We start from the raw sequence: 23,436 nt of genomic DNA, 5'->3' as shown, positions 1-23,436 counted from the left end.
TTTAGCCGAAGCCAGTAATAAAATGTCCTACACCAAGTCTGTAATTCAACCAAGGGGAGATTAGCCGGCAAGTGCAATGAAGCATTTGGAACACAGGATGAAACAGAAAAAAATTGCGTTAGGAACGATTGAACAGCTTCTGTAGATCCAAGGTGGGCGCCTGTCTAAATCGGAGCCCCATATAATAACTGTGCTAGGGTTTTAGCTTTAAAAACTTCAAATGCTAATGGTATGTGATTGCCACCTTTTGTACGGAAAAAGTGTGCCAGAATTTTGGCGCTTTGCGACACTTTATCCTTCACATATTTCTGTTGGCTGAAAAATAAGGCCAAGGTATTTAAGGACATTAACTTGTTTGATCAACTGATTATCCATATACTGTCTATGGGCCCTACGTATAGTTTCTTGAAGACACCATGTCTTTAGTTTTCTTGTAATTCTCTTTGGCAGTATCCTGATAATGCCCTCATCAATCTTTTTAGGTCCACTTTTGTTTGAGACAGAAGTACCTAAGTTTCTCTTTTGCTTTAGACCAAACAACGTGTGAAGTTAGAAACATATTTGTCAGAATCAAAGGCAAACTGAACGAGGGAGAAACGACTTAGGTTCTAGAGAACAACAACTTTGTTTCTTGAGAAAAAGCATAATCTGGCATAACACACAAAAACAAAATCCCTTTTTAATGGAAAAAGAGAGAGGATTGCAGTGCCAGATGTCCAGGGCAAAACCATTAATCTGTCGATTCTCTCTGTTTCTGCCTCAAAATTCTGATATTTCCACTTGGGAGACATTGTAAATCTGTCAGGATTCTACCAGTGCAGAGGGCCAGCTTTTTGCTTTGGCTTTGGCCTTCTGGCTGATGAGCAAGAGAATTTTTGTTAAGCCCTCCCTTTTGTTTGTCATATTGTGTTTTCTGCCAGCGACATCAACTCTTAACTATTTCACAGTACTGAAAGTAATTTTCTTCTGGAAATACTGTTGCTCTTTTATAGGAAAAAGCAAACAACAACAGGGGACCATCAACAAAGAACAAAGCACAATTATCATCAGGTCTACTATGAGTGTAACCGACACTGGATATCACTCATCATGTTCCTAGGCTTCGAATGTTGCAAAAGAATGGGTTGCATCCAGTTAAGGCACCCCATGAATATAAGGGCTTCCAGTTGTGCAATAAAACTTTCCATCCCTCTCCTCTTCCCATGTGCAGCTCACCCCCCCCCCCCAGATCTGCTCTGAAGAGTTGTGGAAGCCCTCAAAACGGATTTGAGATGTGTTGGGTGGAGGAAGGAGAAGAGAGGATGCTCCAATATGCAAATGGAGGTCCTTGTGCAGACAGGACAACTTTGCTGGCTACAACCCCACTGGTCTTCAGCATGTCTTGGTTGAGAATTGATGCCAATTGCTATTGCTGTGCATCAGCCAAGATAGAGAAGGAATGCCAGTTCTCACGGTGTCCCTTTATATTAAAAGACTGATGGAAGCTTGGATGGAACAATTAGTGATGAAGCTGTTGTTTTCCTCAATCACTGTATACTTTCCACACAGTTTTTAGCTCTCAGGGCTTGTGGAGTGCCTAGAAAGCATGGATTGGTGCAGTTTTCTGCTTGCCCTGTGCCTTCTAGGCATGAGTCCAAGTGGTTTTCTGTTTGTCCTGCTACATCCCCTGGGAAAACTCGCTCTTTAGTGCCGAATCGGAGCAAACGTTAATCTATGGAAAACCTGATTGACATTGCTGCGATTCAGCAGTAAAGATCTGGTTTTCCCAGGGGAAAGGAACAGGACAAGTGGAAGTGTGGATGAGCCCTCAGTTGGAGCTAACTCATAGAACCTTAGAAGCTCAGGGCCGCAATATCTCAAGGACTGCCTCTCCCCATATGAACCGACCCAGACCTTGTGATCATTGTCTGAGGCCCATTTTCATGTGGCTCCTCCAGGAGAGGTCCAGAGGAGGGCAGCACAAGAACAGGCCTTTTCTGTGGCGGGGGGTCAGGGCAGCGTAAGCACACTGGTGAAGCCAACCCAACCCATGTACCAGCTGACTTCACTGCTGCCCTGCCCCAGTAAGTGGATGCAACACCGCTGCTGGGAGGCCAGCTCTGCCCCATTCCCTCTTCCCAGTGGCTGCTCCTGCTGCGTTTTAGCCTAGGCTGCCTTTTACAGGGTTGTTGCACAGACAAAATGGGATCAAGGAGAAACCACGTGCGCTGCTTTCCTTGCTGGAGGAAAGACAGGATATAAACGTACTAAAGCAATCAATAAGAGGGAGATCCATGCATCATAAAAAACAACAACACCATAGCCCAAATGGTAACCAAGGGGATATGTTCACCTGAACCATTTTAACTTCAGAGTACTTATCAGTTTCTACTTACCAACTCCACGTTGTTCTTTGCTACCTCATATGAATAAGAATATGGATACAGCAGCAGTTGGGAATAGGAATGAACGGTCAAGTAAGCCCTGATGGTCGAGAGGTTCTGACGAATGAAATCAGCCAAGGCTTTGGTCTCTTTCTCTGATTCGGGGGCACTGCCGCAATATGTGTCATCACATGGCCTGTTTGAAGCCCCAAGAGCTGTGTGCAGCAGAAAGGAGAAAAGATGGAGGCAAACCATGATAAGGCTCTAGATCAGGTGTGGCCTTCCAAATGTTGCTAAACTGCAACTGTCATCGTGCCTGGTCACTGGCCATGCTTGCCGGGGCTGATGGGAGTTGTAGTTCACCGAAAAGAAAGACACCAAGAACTCTGGCCAGAAATTTCAATGTTAGGAATAAATCCTACTCACGAGTTACAGTCAAATAAGGTATGTATTCTCGTAAGACTAGCAGTCTTGAACAGAACAAGTGAATACAAACAAGAAACAAGAAATTAGCTTCAAGTTCACTAGAATATATGTAGCTTGAAATAAGTGTTACAACTTAGATTTCACTCCTGCTCTACAGTGTTGTCCTAAATAGTTGTCCACTCCAGGGAAGATTGAGAATCTACGCTCCAAAATCCTGTGGATTATGGGAGCAATTGAGTGTCATGCCAAAACAAATATTCCAACAGTGTAGGCATTTCTGCTTGCCCAGGAGGGTGACCTCCCCATCATGCCCTGTTCTGAGGTTCTCCTGACCTCCCACTGATGATAGAGTGGGCATGATAGAGAGAATGAGAAATCCCTGTTGTGATAGTGGGAACCCGTGTGCTGGCTCCTGCTAGTGGAAATATTTGGTTGAATCCAGCCCTATGTTTCTCTTTCCTTCCCCACAATTGCTATGTATACGAAAGCAGGAAAGACCATTATTCCCTGGCAACCATAATGCCTTATAATGTCACCTATATATTACAGCTCAGAGCCTGTAGCTCAGGGGTTAAGCACATGCCTTTGCACACACAAGGTCTCAGTTTCCATCCCTATCATCTCCACTAGGAAAGCCTGGAGTTGCAATTGCCAGGAAAGACCTCTCCCAGAGTCCTTGGAGAGGTGTTGTTGCTCCCTGGGGTAGATCATACTGGGCTTTGAAGACTGATGAAATAAGTCAGTTTCTCGTGCTGTTTTTGAAATGCTGTATTTAACAACTCATTAATCTATGTCAGGGTATGAGTCTGTGAATCTACCGAATGTTATTTTGACACATCTCAAAATGCAAAATGCTTGACATGAACCAAGACTTTTAAAGGTCTGAGGTAACTCAGCAAAATTGACTAAAAACACTGAGCAGTTTCTATAAATCTGTTAAATCCCATTGTGCTTGATATAAGTTCCATTGTGTTCCTTGTTAAATGGACATAGGATTGCAGCCTTAATCTCACACTGAGCAAATAAATGCTCAGGAATTCAGCTTCTCTCAACAAAAGAATGTGACCCTCTAGGTAATATCCTCACCCTCTGAATCCTCACACATTATGGAAGCTTTAGAACTTGAGAGGTTGTGCCAAGAACTGTGGACCTAACTAGAACTGGTACTCCTACACTTGGAGAATGAGCCAGTTAGAATTGGGCAATATATTTCTTCTTAGGATGTACTTACTGCACCACTTGGCATCAAAGTTTCTGTTAGGATCAGTACCAATGCAACTACTGCCAGGATTTAGAGAACGAGTCTTCCTCCACATGCGAGACTGAAATGCAGTATATTTGTGAATGTCAGTTTTGCAGGACTACATATTCATAAACAAGCGTTGAGCTTCATATCCAGAAAACAGGTGTGTTATTCACCTTAGTCCAAGTGTAGACATAGCCATCAATATTCAAGACAGGCAGCACATAGAAATCCAAGTTGTCCAGAATCTCAGTCATGATAGTTTCCTTCCCATAGGTGCGAACAGCCTAAGTATAGACCAAAGAGATAATAAATTAGGGTAAACCCAGAGGACTCAGGACTCAGCTACATTACAGTACAACAGGGGTAGGGAATCTCAGGCCCAGGCACAAAATGTGGCCCTCCAAGTATCTCTGTTTGGCCCTTGGGATTCTACAAAGGAAACACAACCCTTGCAAAATTTACACTTTTCATTGCCTGTCTGGAACATGTCCCTGAACTGTGACAATGCCTCTTGCTTGCTGGAAAGGAGGAAAGATGTGTGGTGTGTGCATTCTTGTGAATAGACTTTTGTGTGGCTGAAATGTAACCTGCAATACAGAGGTAGGATTCACAGCCATTTCTATGCCTACATTTGCACCTGGCCCTGCCCACCACTGTCATGCTGTCCACGAGGGACTGTTCCTCACCCCTAGTAATTCATTTAAGAAACTGAAGCATGGTTAAAGCACAGTTTAAAACTAGAAGGCCCAGATGAGAAGCCATAAGTTGCTTAAAAGGTGTGTGTCTGTGTATGTGTGTGAATAGAAAGGTCTTCAACAGGTGCCATCTCAGACCCTCCAAGTGTCCCTATTTTCCAGGGACAGTCCTGGATTTCCGCAAGCTGTCCCAGGTTCTGATTTGATACTGGGATGTCCCACTTTTCCTTAGGGTGCCCCTATTTTAATCAGAGAAGTGTTGGAGGGCATGGAGTTATGTGACCTCCCCCCCAAGCCAAGAAGACACCAAGTCTACAACCTTTAGAAGACATCTGAAGGCAGCCCTGTATAGGGAATGTTTAATGTTTTATTATGTTTTTAAATATGTTCGAAGCCACCTAGAGTGGCTGGGGCAATCCAGGCAGATGGGCAGGGTATAAATAATAAAAAAATGTTGTTGTTGTTGTTGTTGTTGTTGAATAAGACATCCCTATTTTCATTGGAAAAATGTTGGCGAGTATGCCACCTTGATGAGGTTAAATTATGAGCTTGCTGCTCTGAAGGGTAAGACTGATAGTTGTAGTAACCCGAACTGCTAAATGAGGTGGCATTTCATCCTCTGCTGCATTAACTGGGAGAGATAGGGGGAGAGCATTCCCAAAGACATGTCTGGAGTGTCACTTTCAATTTCCAGGCCTGGCTCTGCACATATATCTGAGCGGACATGAGGGGAAGGCCTCCTGTCACCACTGGGTGCCTTGCCAACACTCTCAGGTCAACTATTTCAGCTTACTTGATATGGATCGTAAAGCACTTGCTTCTGCAATGACTTCTGTTTTTACATTTTGTGCGCGTGTAGGAACCTTTGCTAAATATGTGGGAATCGAAGCAGCTGGAAGTTGTATTTTAGGATTGTTCCGTCAAAAACAAACACTGTCAAGTCTCACAGATGCAAAAAATCACAGGCTTCTTCATATTACTGTACACTGAAAGCTCTCCCTTTCGCCAGTGGTTACTGGCCAGCTGTGCTATTTCAGATGCATACGAATAATAGAAAATAATTGTAGGGATACTTTGGCTCAGGATCACCAAAGTGGGGAAGGGTTGATATTGTGTGTTTTCAGCAAGGGCGCTAGGGACTATGATAAACTTCAGACTGGAGAAAAGGGGGTTAATACTTCACAGAGCTCTCTAGCATCCTGCCAGGCCCTCTTGGGACCATGTGGGGTTTTCTCCCCTGCTGATCCCACTCTTTCTCATAGCAAACTCTGGTACTGAGTGCTAAAGGAACAGACGCATGCTTGGTGGAACCCTGTGGTGTGCAAAAAGGCACCTAAAGGAGTATTGATTCAAATACTAGGATCCAGAACAGAATAGTAACCTAGGCTTCTTAACAACTTTAATGAGATTAATTGATGAGACCTCGGAGAAGTTGCAATTAAAAATAATACCTTACTTTAGAATTGTGTATTCATTATTAGATAAGCTTCATATGTAACAGGCTGATCATTATATTCTAATGATATGCTTTTAAGAGGTCTTCATACATTATTCCATTTGTTCTAGTACTTTTTTCTTTAGAGGGCTTACCTCTCTTTTGTGTAATAATTGTATCATAATTACCTTCCTCTAGATTCTCAGACAGGCACATAAAGCTGCATTATAATATCCTTTTGAAAATGGGGCAACACCATTTTCATGTTGCAGATTCTGAGGATTTAGCTCTGTGTGCTTACATCCTGTATTAACATGGTTTTGTTATCACCAAGCAATTTAAGGTGAAGAAATTTGATTCAGAATTTTGGTCATTTGTTTTGTATTTTATGATTTTATTATCTTAGGATGTTATTGGATACTTTCCCTATGAGTTGTTGATTCATAAATATTCAAACAAACAAACAAATACCAGTAGCGGAAGGATGAAGAATTGATGCTTTTGAATTATGGTGCTGGAGGAGACTCTTGAGAGTCCCATGGACTGCAAGAAGATCAAACCTATCCATTCTTAAGGAAATCAGCCCTGAGTGCTCACTGGAGGGACAGATCGTGAAGCTGAGGCTCCAATACTTTGGCCACCTCATGAGAAGAGAAGAATCCTTAGAAAAGACCCTGATGTTGGGAAAGATGGAGGGCACTAGGAGAAGGGGACGACAGAGGACGAGATGGTTGGACAGTGTTCTCGAAGCTACGAACATGAGTTTGACCAACTGCGGGAGGCAGTGCAAGACAGGAGTGCCTGGCGTGCTATGGTCCATGGGGTCAGGAAGAGTCGGACACGACTAAACGACTAAACAACAACAACAACAACATTTTAAAAATGAGTAATAATCAAATAATAATATTTATGGAGCCTTAGAGGACAAAGGGGGACCTGAAGACCTGAAAGAAAACATTAGGAAACTTAGAAAAAGGACCTGCCAATAAGTTCTTTTTATGACAAATCATTCCTGCTTCTAAGTGTGTCAATGGTCTTGGTCACTGATTTAGTGAACACATATTTTGCCCACTAACCTCTCTCACGAACCACTGGCAGAATGCAGGTGAGATCCATTCTCTTGCATGGAAGCCACAGTCCATAAAGATGGCTTTTTTATTCACACCAGGCTTCCCCAACTGTAAACATAAAAGTAAAACAAGGCAGAATTAGTAATTTATATTGAATGTACTAATAGGTAATGTTCTCTATTCAGATGGCAGCCTCAGGCCTCGCTTGAGAAGAGCGGGGAGTTGCATTGCTGGAAGTGAAACTTAACTCTGGGTGGATTTTCTCACCCTCTGGTGTGCTGGATCCATATTTTATCCCAGCTGATAACTGTATATTTTTAGAGTTCAGTTAGCTGTGTGACATGGCTTATACATCTATCTACACCTTTTATATAAATAGTAATGCATAGGGCGACTAAAAGTGGATGGAACACCCTTATCATTATAGTTGTCGTGTAAGAGGGACGCCTGCCTTACAGAACTGAGACAGGCTCCATATGCTGAGATTTCTTCCATATCACACCTATATAGTAGATAATGGATATGGGGGAAGTGTTCTGAGAAAAGGAAGCCATCTTTCTCTTTAAGACGGTCACCATTCATGAAAACTGCCCAGCCTGGGCTGCTCCCACATGGTCTGCCATCACCTGGGATAGCTGAGTCAGTAGAGGAGGAGACACTTAATCTCAGGGTCATGGGTTTGAGCCCCACGTTTGGGGGGAAAACAAACAAACCATTGCAGGTTGTGGGAACCTTCTAGCTCTACAAATTCTACAGCTCTATGATTATCATGCGGGGGAGGGAGGGAGGACCTTGCATTTACTCAAGCATCAAAAGACTTGGACTGTAAAAGTGTGACATTCCGAAACATCGACCTGATATTCAAAATAAGAACATATTGAAACTGATTTTCTTTTGTTTGCTGATGGAAACGACTCAAGAAAGGAAATGCTGATTAGCTGTTTGCCTCCTGTTGCCAGAAAAAAAAGAACAAAGAGAGAGAAAGGGCCTGAAGTTTATAGATGACTTTATAGCAAATAGGTTTACAAACAACAGATGGAGCACACAATTATACAAAGGTAGATTACCATTTACCTTGCTTACAGGAACACGGTTAAATTTATATGTGCAAACTGTCAAAAGACTTTTATTACGGTCTGGGCTGTTTAGGACGCCTTTACTATCAATCAAAAAGGATAAAAATGTCACCATAAAAGAACTTCACAAAAATCTGCTTTGGTTTCCTGAAGCATTTATTGAAAAATACAAATCTGGAGCATGCGAGGGCTTAATAAATATTGTTTTTTTCATATGTGTCAAGAGAAGAGCAAGCAGACTGGATGAAGAAATGAAAAGCAAATACCTTCAGGAGGTGCATTGGGCGTCCCTCATAGGTTGTTCCTATCTGTGACCGGGAGACAAGATCTGGGTTCTCCTTTGCAATATTTTCGGTCCAAGCCTCTATCTGTTGAGTTTAAAAAAATAAGTACTGTAAATACCGGTAAGCATATTTAATAGCAAAAGGAACCACCTAAATATTGAGTCAGACTACTAACAGTATCTGTAGGCCAGTAATATACATGTTGATTTGATAGTGCTCTCTCCAGGGCCACCTTTTCCAACTCTGCTGCTAAGCAGCATTTAAACTAGCAATAGCACCAAAACTTGAAATTAGCTGGCACAGAGGTTGAATCTAGTACGTTTGTAATTCTCACACTTGGACATTTTAATAATTCAAACCATGATGGAATATATGTATTAATGTGTTATACATTTGATGTTAGCCGCTCTGAGCCCGGCCTTGGCTGGGGAGGGTGGGGTATAAATAATAATAATAATAATAATAATAATAATAATTATTATTTCCATTTCTATTTATTTCACCTGCATGATTGGCATATTTCCTACATCCGGCATGGCTGATCAGTCAAACCCTGCCATCTTTCCTCACTCTCAGTCATTTTTTTCCTCTTGTAGTGCTTTAATTTCCAAAGGAAGTTAAAATATACTGTTTGCAACGCACACTCATGCATGATTTTACTCAAAGCCTTTAGTTTCTTACCAACATGCTAAGTTGTGCAATGAACAGGCATTTTGTTTGCCACCAAGTTCCACAGTCATTGCCTTTGCAATCCATACTGTTGCAAACAAAGCATGTGTAAACATAGCCACTTAGAGAAGGGTGCATTGTGAAGTATGATGCTGTGATGCAACGTATTGTGCATGCCCTGTTTTCAAGATTCACTTTGGTGATGCACATGCTGAAAAATATGAAGGGAAATAACAGAACACCCCTGCCTGTGTTTATAACCCTTGGATTTGTAACTCAGAAGACAAACTACGTATTAGGATGGGGTTAGTTTACTAAGCACTAATTCCAACTGGAGATACCAGGAATTGAGCCCAGAACAGAATACACACAAAGTATGCACTGAGTTGTAGGAGAGGGCAATTGCCCTCATGTTCTGCATTTGGCCTTCCTATAGGTATCTCCTTGGCCATTGTGGGAAACCAGATGTTGAACCAATTTTGGCTTTGGGTTTGATCCAGCACTGCTCTCTTTTATGTTCTTATGTTCATAGCAAAATTATGATGATATTCAAACATGAACATTTTTTTTACCGTTTCCCAATTGTTGTATTTTTCATACTGGTGTCCAGCAGCCCGGATATGACTGTCAAACTGCCCATCAAGTGTGGCCTGAAGGTTGTCAATTAAAACTCTGCAACAAAGCAATAATATGAACCAAGTCAAATGGGGGACATTTCATTTTCTACTGCTGCTGCTGTGTCTCCATTTCTGCTTAACATCCCTGTGATTCACCACTTCTTCCCCTTCTGCCTGCAAACACTATCTTCATGCAATGCAATGCATGAAGATAGTGGGAAGAGTCAAGAGTTGGAGGAAGTTTGGAAGAGAGATATTTTCTATTGCTTTGTTTATCCTCAAGCCGGGCTTGCCTCCAGAAAAAAAGGAGTTTTTATTTGTTTTGTTCCAAAAAAATCAGAAAAAGGTTATTTGACCAGAGGTTGCAACAGGTAGAAGAAATAATCTCTTTCAAACTATTTTAGGATCTGTTAAAGACATGGTCTCCAGCCCTTGATCCACTGATCTTCCAGCACTTCTGCAGAACTGTCTGTATGCATATTGACTGGCAGCAAAGACCCCTGCTCTCTCCCTAGCCTGAACAAAATGGTATAGGCTAAAGAAATGTGCAAGCTCAGTGCCCTTGATCACGGCGATCTGGATTAGAAGAGTGAGAGAGGGCAAGTTTGCAGTGCACTCCCAGCCTTCAGAATGAACACATTGACATGATGTCAGGGCACTGCGGCTCCACATCAAAGGCTCGCGTCTCCTCTAGCTGTAGCAAGGACACTTCACTGAAGTCTGTCAGGGACAATCTCTTTGGTGCAGGAAACTGGGTACATTCATTATTAGCGGAGGAAGTGTTTCAGCAGAGTAACTCTTCTGCTTCCCTAAGGAGTACAGAAAGTTCCTGCTAGGTTACTAACTGGAATCAGAAAATGGCAACATCTCTGGCCAGTGCTTAAACACAGAAGGGAAGGTTTAACTTTCCCCCTGATTGCCAATCCTGATTGCCAGCCCGGCTCGCATTCCAATGTTGCTCTCCATTGCAGCTTTAAAAAGGATTCATGCACCTACACATGCTAAATCACTTTTATTGCTAACTGTCCAGAGGACCTTGCACCTTGGATGGTATACAGATGATGTAAACAAACAAACAAACAAAAATATAACATGAATTGGCTCTTTGTTGCGCAAAGTACAAGTGTGCATGGTCTGTGGATTCTGTTCAATGCTCTTCGTCTTTCATCTTTCAACTTTGTAATACTTCCTCCCCCCCTTTTTATCCACCTATCTTGCTACCTACTTCTCTCCACAAATACCTTACCTGCTTGGATTGCCTCTTGGAACTAAACCCACTTCCTTTTTAAAGTCTTCTGTTTTGTCTGACAGATACTTTGTCCTCACCCGCTAGTATGAAAAAGCCCAACCCTACAAAAATTGAGGCCTCCGCTTTCTATCAGTGCAGGGTCCCAACTTCACAGTCACAAGGCAGGTGCCATAGCTGCCAAGTTATCCCTTTTTTTCAGGGATTTTCCATTATGCTGAATAGGCTTCCTCGCGAGAAAAGGGAAAACTTGGCAGCTATGGCAGGTGCACAACACCTATTTAGTGCATGGAATACTCTGGTGTATTCCAATGAACATCTGGTGACATCCAATAAACATGAATGTTGGAAGATTCAGCACAGACAAAAGAAAGCACTTCTTCACATAGTTATTGTTATGCAAAACAATCTGTATCTCATCTGGTTCCTGTCTAAAGGCCATCTTACCATGGCGTCCTTTAAGAGACATACTCACAGTAGACTCATGGGGGGGGGGGGGATAAACACGCAACACTAAATGTAGAGACATCCATTGTTTAACCCACTAATAATAATGGAGCAAATGCTACAAGCAAAAGCATACTCGTAGTCCAGTGCACTCAGCTGAAGGAGGCTCTCGACTTCTGAACATTTGTCCGCTTCAACTCGGAAGTCAACTGTTGTTTCTGTTTTCACTTGGTCAACAGAGTCTGGGCGCCAGAAATCAACCTGAACAGAACCAAACAAATGGTATATGGGGGAAAAAAAAGATACACATAGTTTCATCCTAGATCTGTCGGTGTGTTTGGATTTGGCTGCATAATGTTATGTCCTCACCTCATGCAATAATAGCAGTGTTGTTATGAATCAAAGCACACAACCAAATGCAAAGAATCATAGAATTGTAGAGTTGGTATCTGATACAATGTATGTGGAGGGATGATTTCCAGAGCCCATGGGTAAAAACATTACAACTGAAAATGACGGCGATGGGAATCTCCCCATCTAAACTACTAGAGCAGGACATAGTTCCAGCTAAAAGAACAGTAACCTGTAAATTGGAGGAGATGGACTTGCAGCAGAAAATGGTGTTGGGCAATGGTACCTGCTCACCTCCAAACCTTGGCTTATTACCCCTTTTAAAACTCCCAAATTATTTGGATTCCTTAACTTCTTCAGCTCATAGATATGCCTTCATAAAGGCAAGATTCAACACCTTCCCATCTAATGTGTTGGGAAATAGATTCTCCAATGGACAGATATCACTCTTATGTGATTGCAATTGTGGAGCACCGGAATCGTTACATCACATAATTCTTGGTTGTGCTCTTCACTCATCGGCCAGGAGCAAGTTTCTTGCTCCATACCTAAAGGGAATTGTCGATGATTCGAACGAAGCCAAACTGAGATACCTACTAAATGATGAAGACCCCTTAAGATCACTCACGGTTGCCAGATTTTTGATCATCGTCCTATCCCTAAAGAAAAACGGACTTCTGTGTGGCTTGGACAACCCTTTTAAACCATGATTTAGGATTTAGGATGTAATTATGTGACACCATAGTGATGTCTTTTTATAAATCTATGAGCAGAGGGTAATGTTTTATGTTTTAAGTTTACTGTATTGAATCTTATTTTTTTTTGTAAAGTTTTTGGATGTTTTAAAGTTGAAAGTTTTATGTATATATATGCTGTTTTGAGAAATTGCTGTGTCATGGGCCAATGGCCGTAATAAATATCAAACAATCAATTGTAGAGTTGGAAGGGACCACAAGGATCATCTATAGTCCAACCCAATGAAATGCAGAAATCTTTTGCCCAACGTGCGTCTTAAACCCACCACAACTAAGAGTCTCATGCTCTACCGACTGAGCTATCCCCCAGGTCAATGTAAACACAAAGTCTCTTACATGTGACTCAGTTTACAGTTGATGCCTTATTAAAATCAATTGCTCCTAAGGCAGCAAACTAGTCCATAGTCCTAAATTAAATTGTCCTAATCCGGCAAGAGATTAGGTTGTGTGGTTGGTTCTTCCTTGCTTTGGCAAGTAAATGAGGTGATACAGAGGTTTTCAAGTTTGATTTTGACAAATTAGCATAGAGAAAGTCAGTGAATGAGGAAAATGGGGGTTGCTAGCAGTTTAAATAGTAATCATTCTATGCATGACTGACTGAATTTCTAATTAAAAGGTGGCTTAGTGTGTTTTACAAATTAAACTTAAGTAGGCACAACTGAGTTCCATGGAGCTTACACCTAGGAAACTATGCATAGTTTCACAATTATGCTGGCCCTAATAAACTAGTTATATACTATATGCACTGTACTTCAATGTGTATGTATAATAATGGATCAGCAACATGGTTGCATGCATTTTTTTAATGGTCCTTGGGGTGTGTGGTTACATATTCTATTCTGGGCTGCCACAGTGAGTTCCTGCACTCACTAGATAGCAATATTATCACTGGTGGTTATTGTGGTGGGGCAAAGCTACTTTCCTGACACCAGCATCTCTGCAGGATAAGGCTGGGGTGCAGCAAGGTGGCAGCAAGGTCGGGCTGCATGGGCACACCAGTGCAAGCATTGGATTGGACCAGTGCTGCATCTATGCAGCCCTGACCTTGCAAACATGCTCTAGTCTTTTCCAGTAGCAATGCTGCTGTCAAGAAGGTAGGTCTGTCTCCAAACACCAGCCACTGAGTGTAATAAAACACGCATGGATGTAAGGCCAACCAGAGCTAAAAGAGACACTAGATCATTCACAGGTAAAATGCCAGGAAGATTTAGAGCCTCAGCAGACCCAATGACTGCAGAAAGAGCAAACGGTCTCAGCTCATTGATGGAAGACCAACAGAGAGGGTGCAAAGGGCAACAGCTCAGTGGAAGAGTATCTACTCTACAAGGCAAAGGTCCCAGTTTCAATTGCCTGCCTGAAACTCTGGAGAGTTTTTGTCAGTTAGGGTAGACACTATTGAGCTAGATGGACCAATGGTCTGACCCAATATAAGGCAGCTCCCCACGTTTCTAAGGTAGGTCCCCCTATGGAAGCAATTTCCAAAGATTGGGTGCCACTACAGAGAAGAGCCTCTTGTAGCCAAAAACAATTCAGATGTTGGCAGGGCACAGAAGGGAGATCTGCCATAAGTTCTTAATTACCGGTAATGGGCAGGTCCATATAGGAGAAGATGGCTATTTAGGTATCTTCATGTTATACCTATTCAAGCCCCTATTATCTAGTGAGATGCCCATTGCAATGGCGATTTCTGCATTTGTTCCAAAACCCTATCGCAATTGCTTTGCAAAGCCTCAACTCCCTTAAACCTCTCAGCAGCTGGAGAACAGGTGCGATTTGGCTAGACTTCAGATGTGCCCCACAACCAGGAATAAAGTTTAGAGGCATGTTAGCACTGTCACCCATGAGAAAGAAATGACTTGTGAATTTATGACCTGGCATTTGCTTGTCTTTGAAAGTTAGGAATTTGTGGCCTCATTTCCTTTGGATGGGCTGAATGGATCTGCAGTGACTTTTCCTGGATAAAGCATATCTAAAAGGTGCCTATTGCTTTGGTATCTAAGCAGTGAACAAAATATTATTACCGTAGGGATTATAACCCTATAAACAAGGAAGGCTATCATCTAAATATACTGCGATAAATATGAATTCTGTCCTTGGCTCATATATAACTGCCTTTGCTTAGCAATTAAAAATAACTTTGCCTCCTTCCCTGTTTTTGTTGTGGCCTTGATTTATTTTCTTAAGCTTTTCTTTTTGACTACACACACACTTGTATCATACCATTCCTTAAATGGGTGCTATTTATGATGCACTTTCAGCGAAAGGCTCAGTCGCAAGGATGGCACAAGGCACATTTTCTATGTTGAGGATTAATAGAAGAGGTTTTGGAAAGCGAAGTTGAGGAATTCAGATTCAATTGCACATGAGGTCTATTTCATTGTGAGATAGTCCATTATAGCATAGACTAATGGTACTCCCCACCCCCACCCCAATGGATCACCTGAAAATTCCTGACTGCCTTGATGCACCATCTAGTAATATATATATATTCTGTTCAAATAAAAGCACATGCACAGCTTATATTTTTAATAACGGTAGTCTTGCCTTTCTAACATGATAGATCTGTCTGATTTTGTGAGCAAGGTTATGCCACGCCAATTTCCCATCATCAGAAAAAGATAAATCCAGTGCCATGTACAGATATTCTTAATTGTTATGCAACTTTTCCATGCACCACCAGTGGCCTGCAGATTGCAGTTTGAGAACCTTTGACATAAGGGCTGTGAACACACTGGATCTTTAAAACACATTCAAAACACATTCTTTCTCTCAAAATATTTTTGGCACTGTAATTTACCCTCCACCGAGTTAAAATTCCCAGCAACCCTTCACAAACTACAGTGCCCAAAATCATTTAAGGGAATGTGATTCAAATGTGCTTTAGAAGTATAGTGTGTACACAGCCCAAGAGCTCAATTCTAACCATGTTTACTTAGAAGTAAGTTCCAAAGTTTCATGGCACTTATACCCAAATAAGTGTGGTGTAGGATTGTCCCAGCTTCTGCCAACCTAGCAGTTTGAAAGCACGTCAGTGCAAGTAGATTAATAGGTACCACTGTGGCGGGATGGTAAATGTTGTTTCCGTGAGCTCTGGTTTCCATCATGGTGTTCCGTTGTGCCAGAAGCGGTTTAGTCATGCTGGCCACGTGACCTGCAAAGTTGCCTGTGGACAAATGCTGGCTCCCTCAGCCTGAAAATCGAGATGAGTGCTGCAACCCCATAGTCACCTTTGACAGGACTTAACCATCCTGTGGTCCTTTACCCTTTTTTTTTTAAACCTAGGATTGCAGCCTGTGGCTCCTTTGTGTTGGTTATGATGATGAGATTGCAGTACACTCATTTCCCTGGGAGTAAGCCCCACTGTACTCAGTGGGATTTGCAGCAGAATCCTAACCATGTCTACTGATAAGTAAGTTATGCTGAATTCAATGGGACTTACTCCCAGGTAAGCGGGGTTAAGATCGCAACATTACCACTGAGGAGACAGTTATATAATCATACTTTAGCTACAGGCCAAAACACACAGCTACCCAATGCATCTGTGTGTAGGCTATTCAGGGCCGGCCCTATGGCCAGGCTGGGGGCACAGGGCGGCATGTCGCCGGGCCGCTAGGGGGGGGTGCATCGCAGCTGCGCCCGCCCGCCGCTCTTCCACGCAGCAGCGCCCTTGGCAGTAGCGCTGCACGCTGAGCCAGCCCGCCCGTCGCGCAGCAGCGCCCTTGGCAGCTGCGCTGCACCTGCCCACCCGCCCGTCGCGCCGGGAAACAGGGCGGGGGGGCGGGCGCCGGAGGGATCTGTCGTACCACGGCGCCAGGGCGCCAGAGGTGCTTAAGACGGCCCTGAGGCTATTGTTATGTGCATTCAGACATGTTTGAGAACATGTTACATACTGGAGAACATACTGTAATTCCTAGACTGTTGCCATCTTCTTCCATTCCTGTTCAGTCAAAACTTTAAAGGGAGGCAACAGGAATTTTACTCAGTTTATTGCTTTTTTTTTTTTTTTGCTATGAAGCCTGAAAGATGGTGACTGAGGGAATTGGGGCAGATTGCCAGGTTTAGATTCAGCTAAAAACATTGTGATGGAATCAGTATGTCCATATAAATGGATACACTTGTGCAATTTAAGAAATGGGAGGGGGGAGAGAATAATATTGTAGTAAAGCATTCTATCTACAGGGAGTTTCTGATGTGTGGGAACCTTCAAACTTGAGATCCTCCCACCTTCCAAGCTGTACAGACTCGGACCCTTCCAACTCTTTCATTTCATTATTGTACACTGTGGTTGGTTCTATAAATTGCAAGCAGGTCATAAATACACAAGTTTTCTCTTGCAGTGTAAAATGTTCATTTCCACACATTTCCTTTTCTTTTGAAAATGTTCATTGCTATTCCATTGCTTGCTGCCCACCCTAGTGGCCAGAGCATTGTGGGATTTATTGAGGTTGCATTTTTTGTCCCTTCTCTCAGTCATAAAGTCCTTTGCCCTCCACTCTGTTTGCCATTCTGGACATATGCAGAGGTATATATCTACTTGTGCATGTGTATCTTGCTGCTCAGGAGGCTGGACTAGATGGGCCATTGGCCTGATCCAGCAGGGTCTTCTTATGTTCTTGTCATTCCACCATGCATGCTGCTAATGTTGCTGGACATACAGGGGAATAGTGAGACTTACAGCTGAGCTGCTTCCATTCTTTAGCATCTATCACTAAGGATGAAAATAGTATGATCGGATATCTTCCTGAAATGGCTGTGACCTGTCTCGTTCTTACAACTGTTTCCAAAGATGTGCTTGGGAAGAATCTTTTTAAATTTGAATTTTGGATTGTGCACATATGAAATTCTCTTAGGCTAAATCAGTCTGTGGCTCCATTGAAGTAGACAGCATTCCAAGCTCACAAGCAAAGGTCACTTTCTCACACCTGCTACCTGATCCTTTAACTGGAGAACTGCATCGGCTGGGACCTTGGGTATGCAAAATGCATGATCTCCACTGAGCTGCTGTGTCTGCATGTGGAGCAGGGTGGAGCAGCTGGTGGTCTTGCCTTGCAGTAGAAGTAGGAATAAAGGGTGTTCTGATCCTTTCCAGATCGCTGGTTCAAAATGCAAAGCCAAGCCATTGTGCTTAGCAAAAACTGATAGCTTCTTTGTAAAACATGCTTAGAATTCAACGTAACACCTGGCTGAACCCCTGGTTTCAAATAAGTGCATATCAAAACTCCCATAGCATTTAAGACATAATGAAGAGCAGAACTAGGCGAGAGAGAGAGAGAGAGAGAGAGAGAGAGAGAGAGAGAGAGAGAGAGAGAGAGCCTGACAATGGCCTATGGTCAATGAAAAGTCCCTCGACATCTGTATATCATTGTAAATGCCACATTTCACGGTGCAGATTACAGTGTTTCCCTCCTCTCTTCTGCAGCTATTTCTCAACATCAAAGCTCTACACAAATATTGAAAACAGATCTGCTATCTTTGGTTGTTTTTTCTCATGCCACAATATATCTACATCAAGGTCACAAAACACAAACTTGGAACGGACGAGAGGATTAGAGAACATTCATGGAAGAGACGACAACAAGCAGGAAATAAAAAAGGGTATTAAGTTGACTAGGAGTCTAAACTTTTAGAAAGCGGCCTCTTATAGCAGAGCCTCTTAGTACCATTGTTTCTATAGGGGGTTTTTTTGCATTGGAAAGTCTAATCAGAATACATACAGGTTGATTTTTATAACCAAGCTTATTTGTTGTACATCTGCAAACCTTGGGGTTCCTTGGAGCATACTGATACCCCCCCCTCTTGTTCTCAGCGGCCTTGTTTTTGCTGTATTCCTGTTGGCACTCAACATCTGAGCTTGCTACTAGAGGGAGTGATAATGTTAGAAGGGGCCTTACAAAACCTAGTCTAACATTATGTAATATCAGAATCTTGTATTTAAGCTACATTGTCTTCTTAAGATTATGCCAGGGACACCCCGGGATGACTCCAACAGCTCAGTCCTATGTGTATTTATTCAGCTGCAAGTCCCATTGTGTTTAATAAGTCATAAGTCTTCCTAATTAAGTGAGTATGGGGTTGCAATGTTTTGCTTCATTGCTCAAACTTTCAGGAAAAGAAAATCAGCTTCCTTACAACTTGTGCTCTCAGTCTCTGTGCTCCACAATTCTCCCCCCCCAAACCTTTTAATAAAATGGACTCTCAAAATTGAGAAGTATAATTAATTTCATCCTCCCACACCTGAATTTACCTGCATATTGTCAGCCAAGTAATGGAGGACTTCGACCTGTTCTTCATTGTGAGGTGTTACACGAAAAACCTTATCCCTAAGGAAAAAGGGCAGAAGTAAATCATTTGTACCAGAAAAGGTCATTTGTAATTTCAAGAATGTGAAAGTCAAGAATATTAAATATCCTTACCCATGAAATTTGTGAACTGACGCTTCCGGAAAAGCAGAGGCGACAGCTACAAGAAGCAACAAGACCCACATATTTGCTGCCATTTGAGATAATGGGGGAGTTGATTATTCTCTCACTTGCTTTTATAATCAACTGTTCCTTATCTTTGACAGGCTAAACTGTAAACCCAGCCTACATGTTCCCTGATTGATCACTCTCTTGGCCTCGTCTTGTTTACAGACTACTTATCTTCTATGTGTAGTATGGCTCACCTGTGGAAATAGAAAATACAATCTCATGGGTTGCTAATGTATTAAAATATTTGAGTTGGTAAACAGTTTCATTTCCATTTTTGGTGGATTATTTCACATCCTTCCCACTTTTAGTGACTCAAGTAGGATTTAATACCAAATTGTGACTTGACCATAGGTAGTTGTCATGGACTGGTTGGACGCAGAGGAATGGTGGGAGGAACCCTCTGGGGGACCACCAAGAGGAGAGGTGATGGGACACCAGTGAGTGGTCACAGGAAGAAGTGGGAGAAGACTGAAAAGAGGAGGTTTCAGAAGCTTACAGAGCTGGGAGAGTCTGTGGCAGAGAGAAGTCCAGAATCAGAGGGAGAAGCTGAAGCTGGGGAGTAGGAGAGAGGCTAAGAGGCAGAGTTGGTTGTGGGAGAGTCATGAGTGACCTCCCCTCATGCTGCAATAAGCTCCCCTCCCCGCTTGTCTCCTAGAACTAGAAGAAGCATGAAAAGGGTGGGAGAGAGATTGGTGGTGTACAGAAGCAGTCTCTAATGGCTTTTGGGGGGGGAGGCTGAAAAGGTTGGGGCTTAGGCAGCTGTGGGGAGGCAGGGACCTTCAGTCTCAGCAACTGCTTCATAGGGGCAAGACCTACTGGAGATGAGTTGCTGTGTTCCATTAGGCCTGAAATTCATGAGCAGAACATGTTTTTGCTAATAAAGAGTTAACTTCAACTTGCATGGTGTGGTTTACCTCTGGCACGCTCCTGACAGTAGTACTCCTGCAAACCTACAGGCTTCCTATCACTTCTCTCACATATGCAGTCTGTTCTCCTTTTCCAGCTTATGCTAACCATAGTTTACCGTGTCATACGAACTGGCAAACTATGATTTGTGCTTTTAGAAAACAGGATTTGATGTGTGCTTGAAAACTATGGTTTGAAATTTAAAGTCGATCACAGCTTGCCAATTCAGACAGCATTGTTTCACATTATGCCTCAAGCCATTGTTGCTGCTAGGTGGGACATTTTTATGAATCGAAAAGTTACTAAAGACAGTTTCAGTGAGTTGTATGCAAAAACATGCAATCTGGCCTTCGTCATCTTTATGGATAGAGTGTCAAAGAGATGTGGAACGTGCTTCTTCTTCCTGGTTAGCTTGGACCTTGAGTAGGTGTTTAAAACAGAAATAAATAAAAATAATGGTTGATACAAATTAAACAACTTTAAGGACTGCATCCTACAGTGTGTGAGTGGTATTGCACATGCACAACGGGACTTCCATGTTGCCTCCTCTCTCCATGCCCCTAAAATATGCTCCATAGGGTGCCCAGCCCCCTAGAATTGATTTTGAGGGCTTATGAAATCTGTTCAACAAACTCACTTCTGCACTCATGAAGAAATATGATAGGCCAGTAATGTCCAGCCACCTGAAGCTCCGATTAAAAAAAATGCAGCAAGTAGCTTCTTAGATGGTAACATTAAACACAAAATCCTTATCATTTGGTAGTCATCTTGCTCAAATACACCTGATCTCAGTTTACAATTAATTTGACCTAATTCTGTAGCACAGCAGACATTTTCCTGGATGTCTGTTGCTTGGAGTCAGGTCTGCTAAGTCTGGTGCCTGCAGGAGCTATCACCAGCTGCCAAAATAGCAGCCTTAAGTCTTAAGAACTTTCAAACTGAAGATGGTGAAATCCACAAAATTTCAGTACAATTGTAGCAGCCTCACAAACATGGCAAAGGCAATAATGCAGAGTGATCAAGCTCAGGACTTGCCATAAATAAATGATCAAAAGGACTAATCAAACAAATTGTAGATGCCATCATTTCCCGTTGAGCGGCAGGAAGATATTCAGAAATAGAAGTCGGACAGATTTCCCTGCAGCAAGGGGTTCTTGGTGGTTTTTTCAAGCCGCTGGAGACCATTTCTGAAACGCAGTCATCAGCCACTTGTAACTTCCGAGCTGCCACGGTACATGGAATATTGACTTTTTAAATATAAAAGCCACCTTTCCATCAAATATTAGGTGGGAAACGCTTGGTGACATACAATTCCATTGAAGTGGTCCATTCTGTATCCAAGGAATGGGGGCAATTTGTCTCATTATCTCACAAAGTAGCTCTAAACTGGGGATGAGGAGACTTCAAGGAGGAGATCTCCTTCTTTAAATTGAACTCCAAGGCCTGCTTACTGGGGGGGGGGGAGTGACCTTGTGCTGAGATATCAATGCTAACAAACCAACAAACAAACAAACTGCACACTGTATCCTTTGAGCTATACACCGGGATGTAGATCTGTACATACAAATCTATAGATTGGGGAGTTTAAGAGTGGCAGTCTTGCTTTGTCTATTGTGTTTTCTTTAACTTGACAAGGCTGCTCAAGGCCAGCCATGTCGTCAGGCAGAGTGAGGCAACCACCTCAGGTGGCAGATACTGGGGGGCAGTCAGTAGCTCTCCCATAGCTCCTCCTGGGCCCCTTGGCTATTCCCCTTTGCAGAAGAACAGAGGTGTTGTCCCATGTGGCCAGCTGCCTCAGGAGTAGTGGAGGACATTACCCTGTTGTTACCAGTGTAGAAGTAAGAGTTGAAGTAACTACCAGTCCTGTCAGCTTCTTTATGGGCCTGCGTTTTTGCCATGTTCCTCAAGTTGATGAGGCTCATTTGACATCAACATGAAACTGAGCCTTCAGTATCATTGGCCCACTGCTCATCCAATAGAAATTCAGCAGGAACCTTCTGTACTAAATTTCATGCATTTGCTGGAAACTTTTCTTTGATGCCAGGCTTATTCAGGCAATTAAGAAAAAGCATTTTCCTTATTTATTTTGTGTGTGCTTCTTATTGCATTATAATTGTTGTCAATGGCTTTGATGCCTTTTAAAAATGAATTTTCAGCTTACATCTTTAAATAAATAAATAAATAAATAAATAAATAAATAAATAAATAAATAAATAGCTAGCTTGTCCTTTCACCTCAGGGAGCAAAATATCTTGGGTCAGCTCATCACTCAGGCAGCAGATAATTGGGGTGTATGTGTTGGGAAACAGCCTGGCTGGTTTTTCCTCATTCCTCGAGTCAGCTGTATAGTGGCTCTTGCCTCTACTCCCCTGCACAGCTGCAGATTTGGATGGGAGAGAGGCAGGCATGAGGTAAGGCACACAGCAGGGGCTGTTTGCAGTGGAGGACAAGTGAGCAACAAATAATTGCATATGCTGCGCCTTTGTCTTTGTGCCCAATGCCTTTGCTAATGGCTTAAACACGCTAAGCTCCACTGAAGTTTGCAGAAGCGGAGAGATGCCTGCAGGGCATGGGGTGGGAGTCCCTGAGAGGTGCCATAACACAAACTAGATTCTGCCTTTGCCCTCCAGTTCTTTGATCTTCATTCTTTTGACGCAAACCAGTGCTAGCTGTGGTTTTATCATATCAGTATTGCAAGTTGTGAAAGGCAGTTGTCTTACTTTAACTGAAAAGTCGAGCCTTGTGTAAATTGTCTCAATACCAGCTATTAGGTCTCTTGGTTGACTAGTCAGCAGCAAGTCTAAATCTATATCCATAATCTTGGCTCCCCTTCCAATGGATCCTTGTTAAAGGAGAATGACAATGATTCCCCAGCTTTTTCCCTGACGGGCTCAAGGTGGCTTATAGATAAATTTAAAGTGTACTTATTCCAGCTGCAGGGCCATGAAAGAGCCCCGTTTCATTAATTTATATCCTTACCTACCCAGGTTTTAGTAGGTGATTTGAGTCCCTGCTGTTGGTCTTGGATGTGGCAGCTATATCTCAGGCTTGTGCTTTGGAATCCAACTCTGATTCCTCTTTACCCATAGTCATCATGGCAGGCCCAGAAAATACCACTGAACAATGATGGGGCAGACATTCAAACGCTTTCAGTGGAGGCTAGTGCTCATTGGCATTAGTGGGCCAGCAGTAGGGGGAGCCAGAGCAGGTGGAGGGGAGAGAGACTTTGTGCTGGCTGCCAGGCTTTTCCCACTTGCCTTGCCTCTCCCTCGAGCCCTAGGAGCCTTTCCAAGACCATGACTTTAGGAACAACACAAGCAGCTGGGAAGAAAGAGTTCACAGATATATATTTTAAATAATTTTATATCTTGTGTGTCTTT

General features: G+C 42.7%; 1 protein-coding gene across 1 annotated transcript in view; it reads right to left on the bottom strand.

Moving 5' to 3' along the window:
- LOC118093640 (carboxypeptidase B) overlaps positions 1-19,250 on the bottom strand; it is a 28,156-nt gene extending 8,906 nt beyond the window's left edge. Inside the window, exons 1-9 of the mRNA XM_035133159.3 lie at positions 19,094-19,250; positions 18,925-19,000; positions 11,711-11,835; positions 9,837-9,936; positions 8,578-8,679; positions 7,242-7,343; positions 4,209-4,319; positions 4,021-4,111; positions 2,376-2,578 (exon numbers count right to left, since the gene is read on the bottom strand). Of these exons, the coding sequence (XP_034989050.1) occupies positions 2,376-2,578; positions 4,021-4,111; positions 4,209-4,319; positions 7,242-7,343; positions 8,578-8,679; positions 9,837-9,936; positions 11,711-11,835; positions 18,925-19,000; positions 19,094-19,176 (993 nt within the window). The 5' untranslated portion in view covers positions 19,177-19,250. The remainder of the gene's footprint in view (positions 1-2,375; positions 2,579-4,020; positions 4,112-4,208; positions 4,320-7,241; positions 7,344-8,577; positions 8,680-9,836; positions 9,937-11,710; positions 11,836-18,924; positions 19,001-19,093) is intronic.
- Between the last annotated feature and the right edge of the window lie 4,186 nt (positions 19,251-23,436).

The sequence above is a fragment of the Zootoca vivipara genome, chromosome 5, assembly GCF_965207765.1.
Source record: "Zootoca vivipara chromosome 5, rZooViv2.hap1.1, whole genome shotgun sequence".
NCBI classification, from domain to species: domain Eukaryota; kingdom Metazoa; phylum Chordata; class Lepidosauria; order Squamata; family Lacertidae; genus Zootoca; species Zootoca vivipara.
The sequence above is the reverse complement of the archived record's forward strand: the minus strand, read 5'-3'. Positions and strand labels throughout refer to the sequence as shown.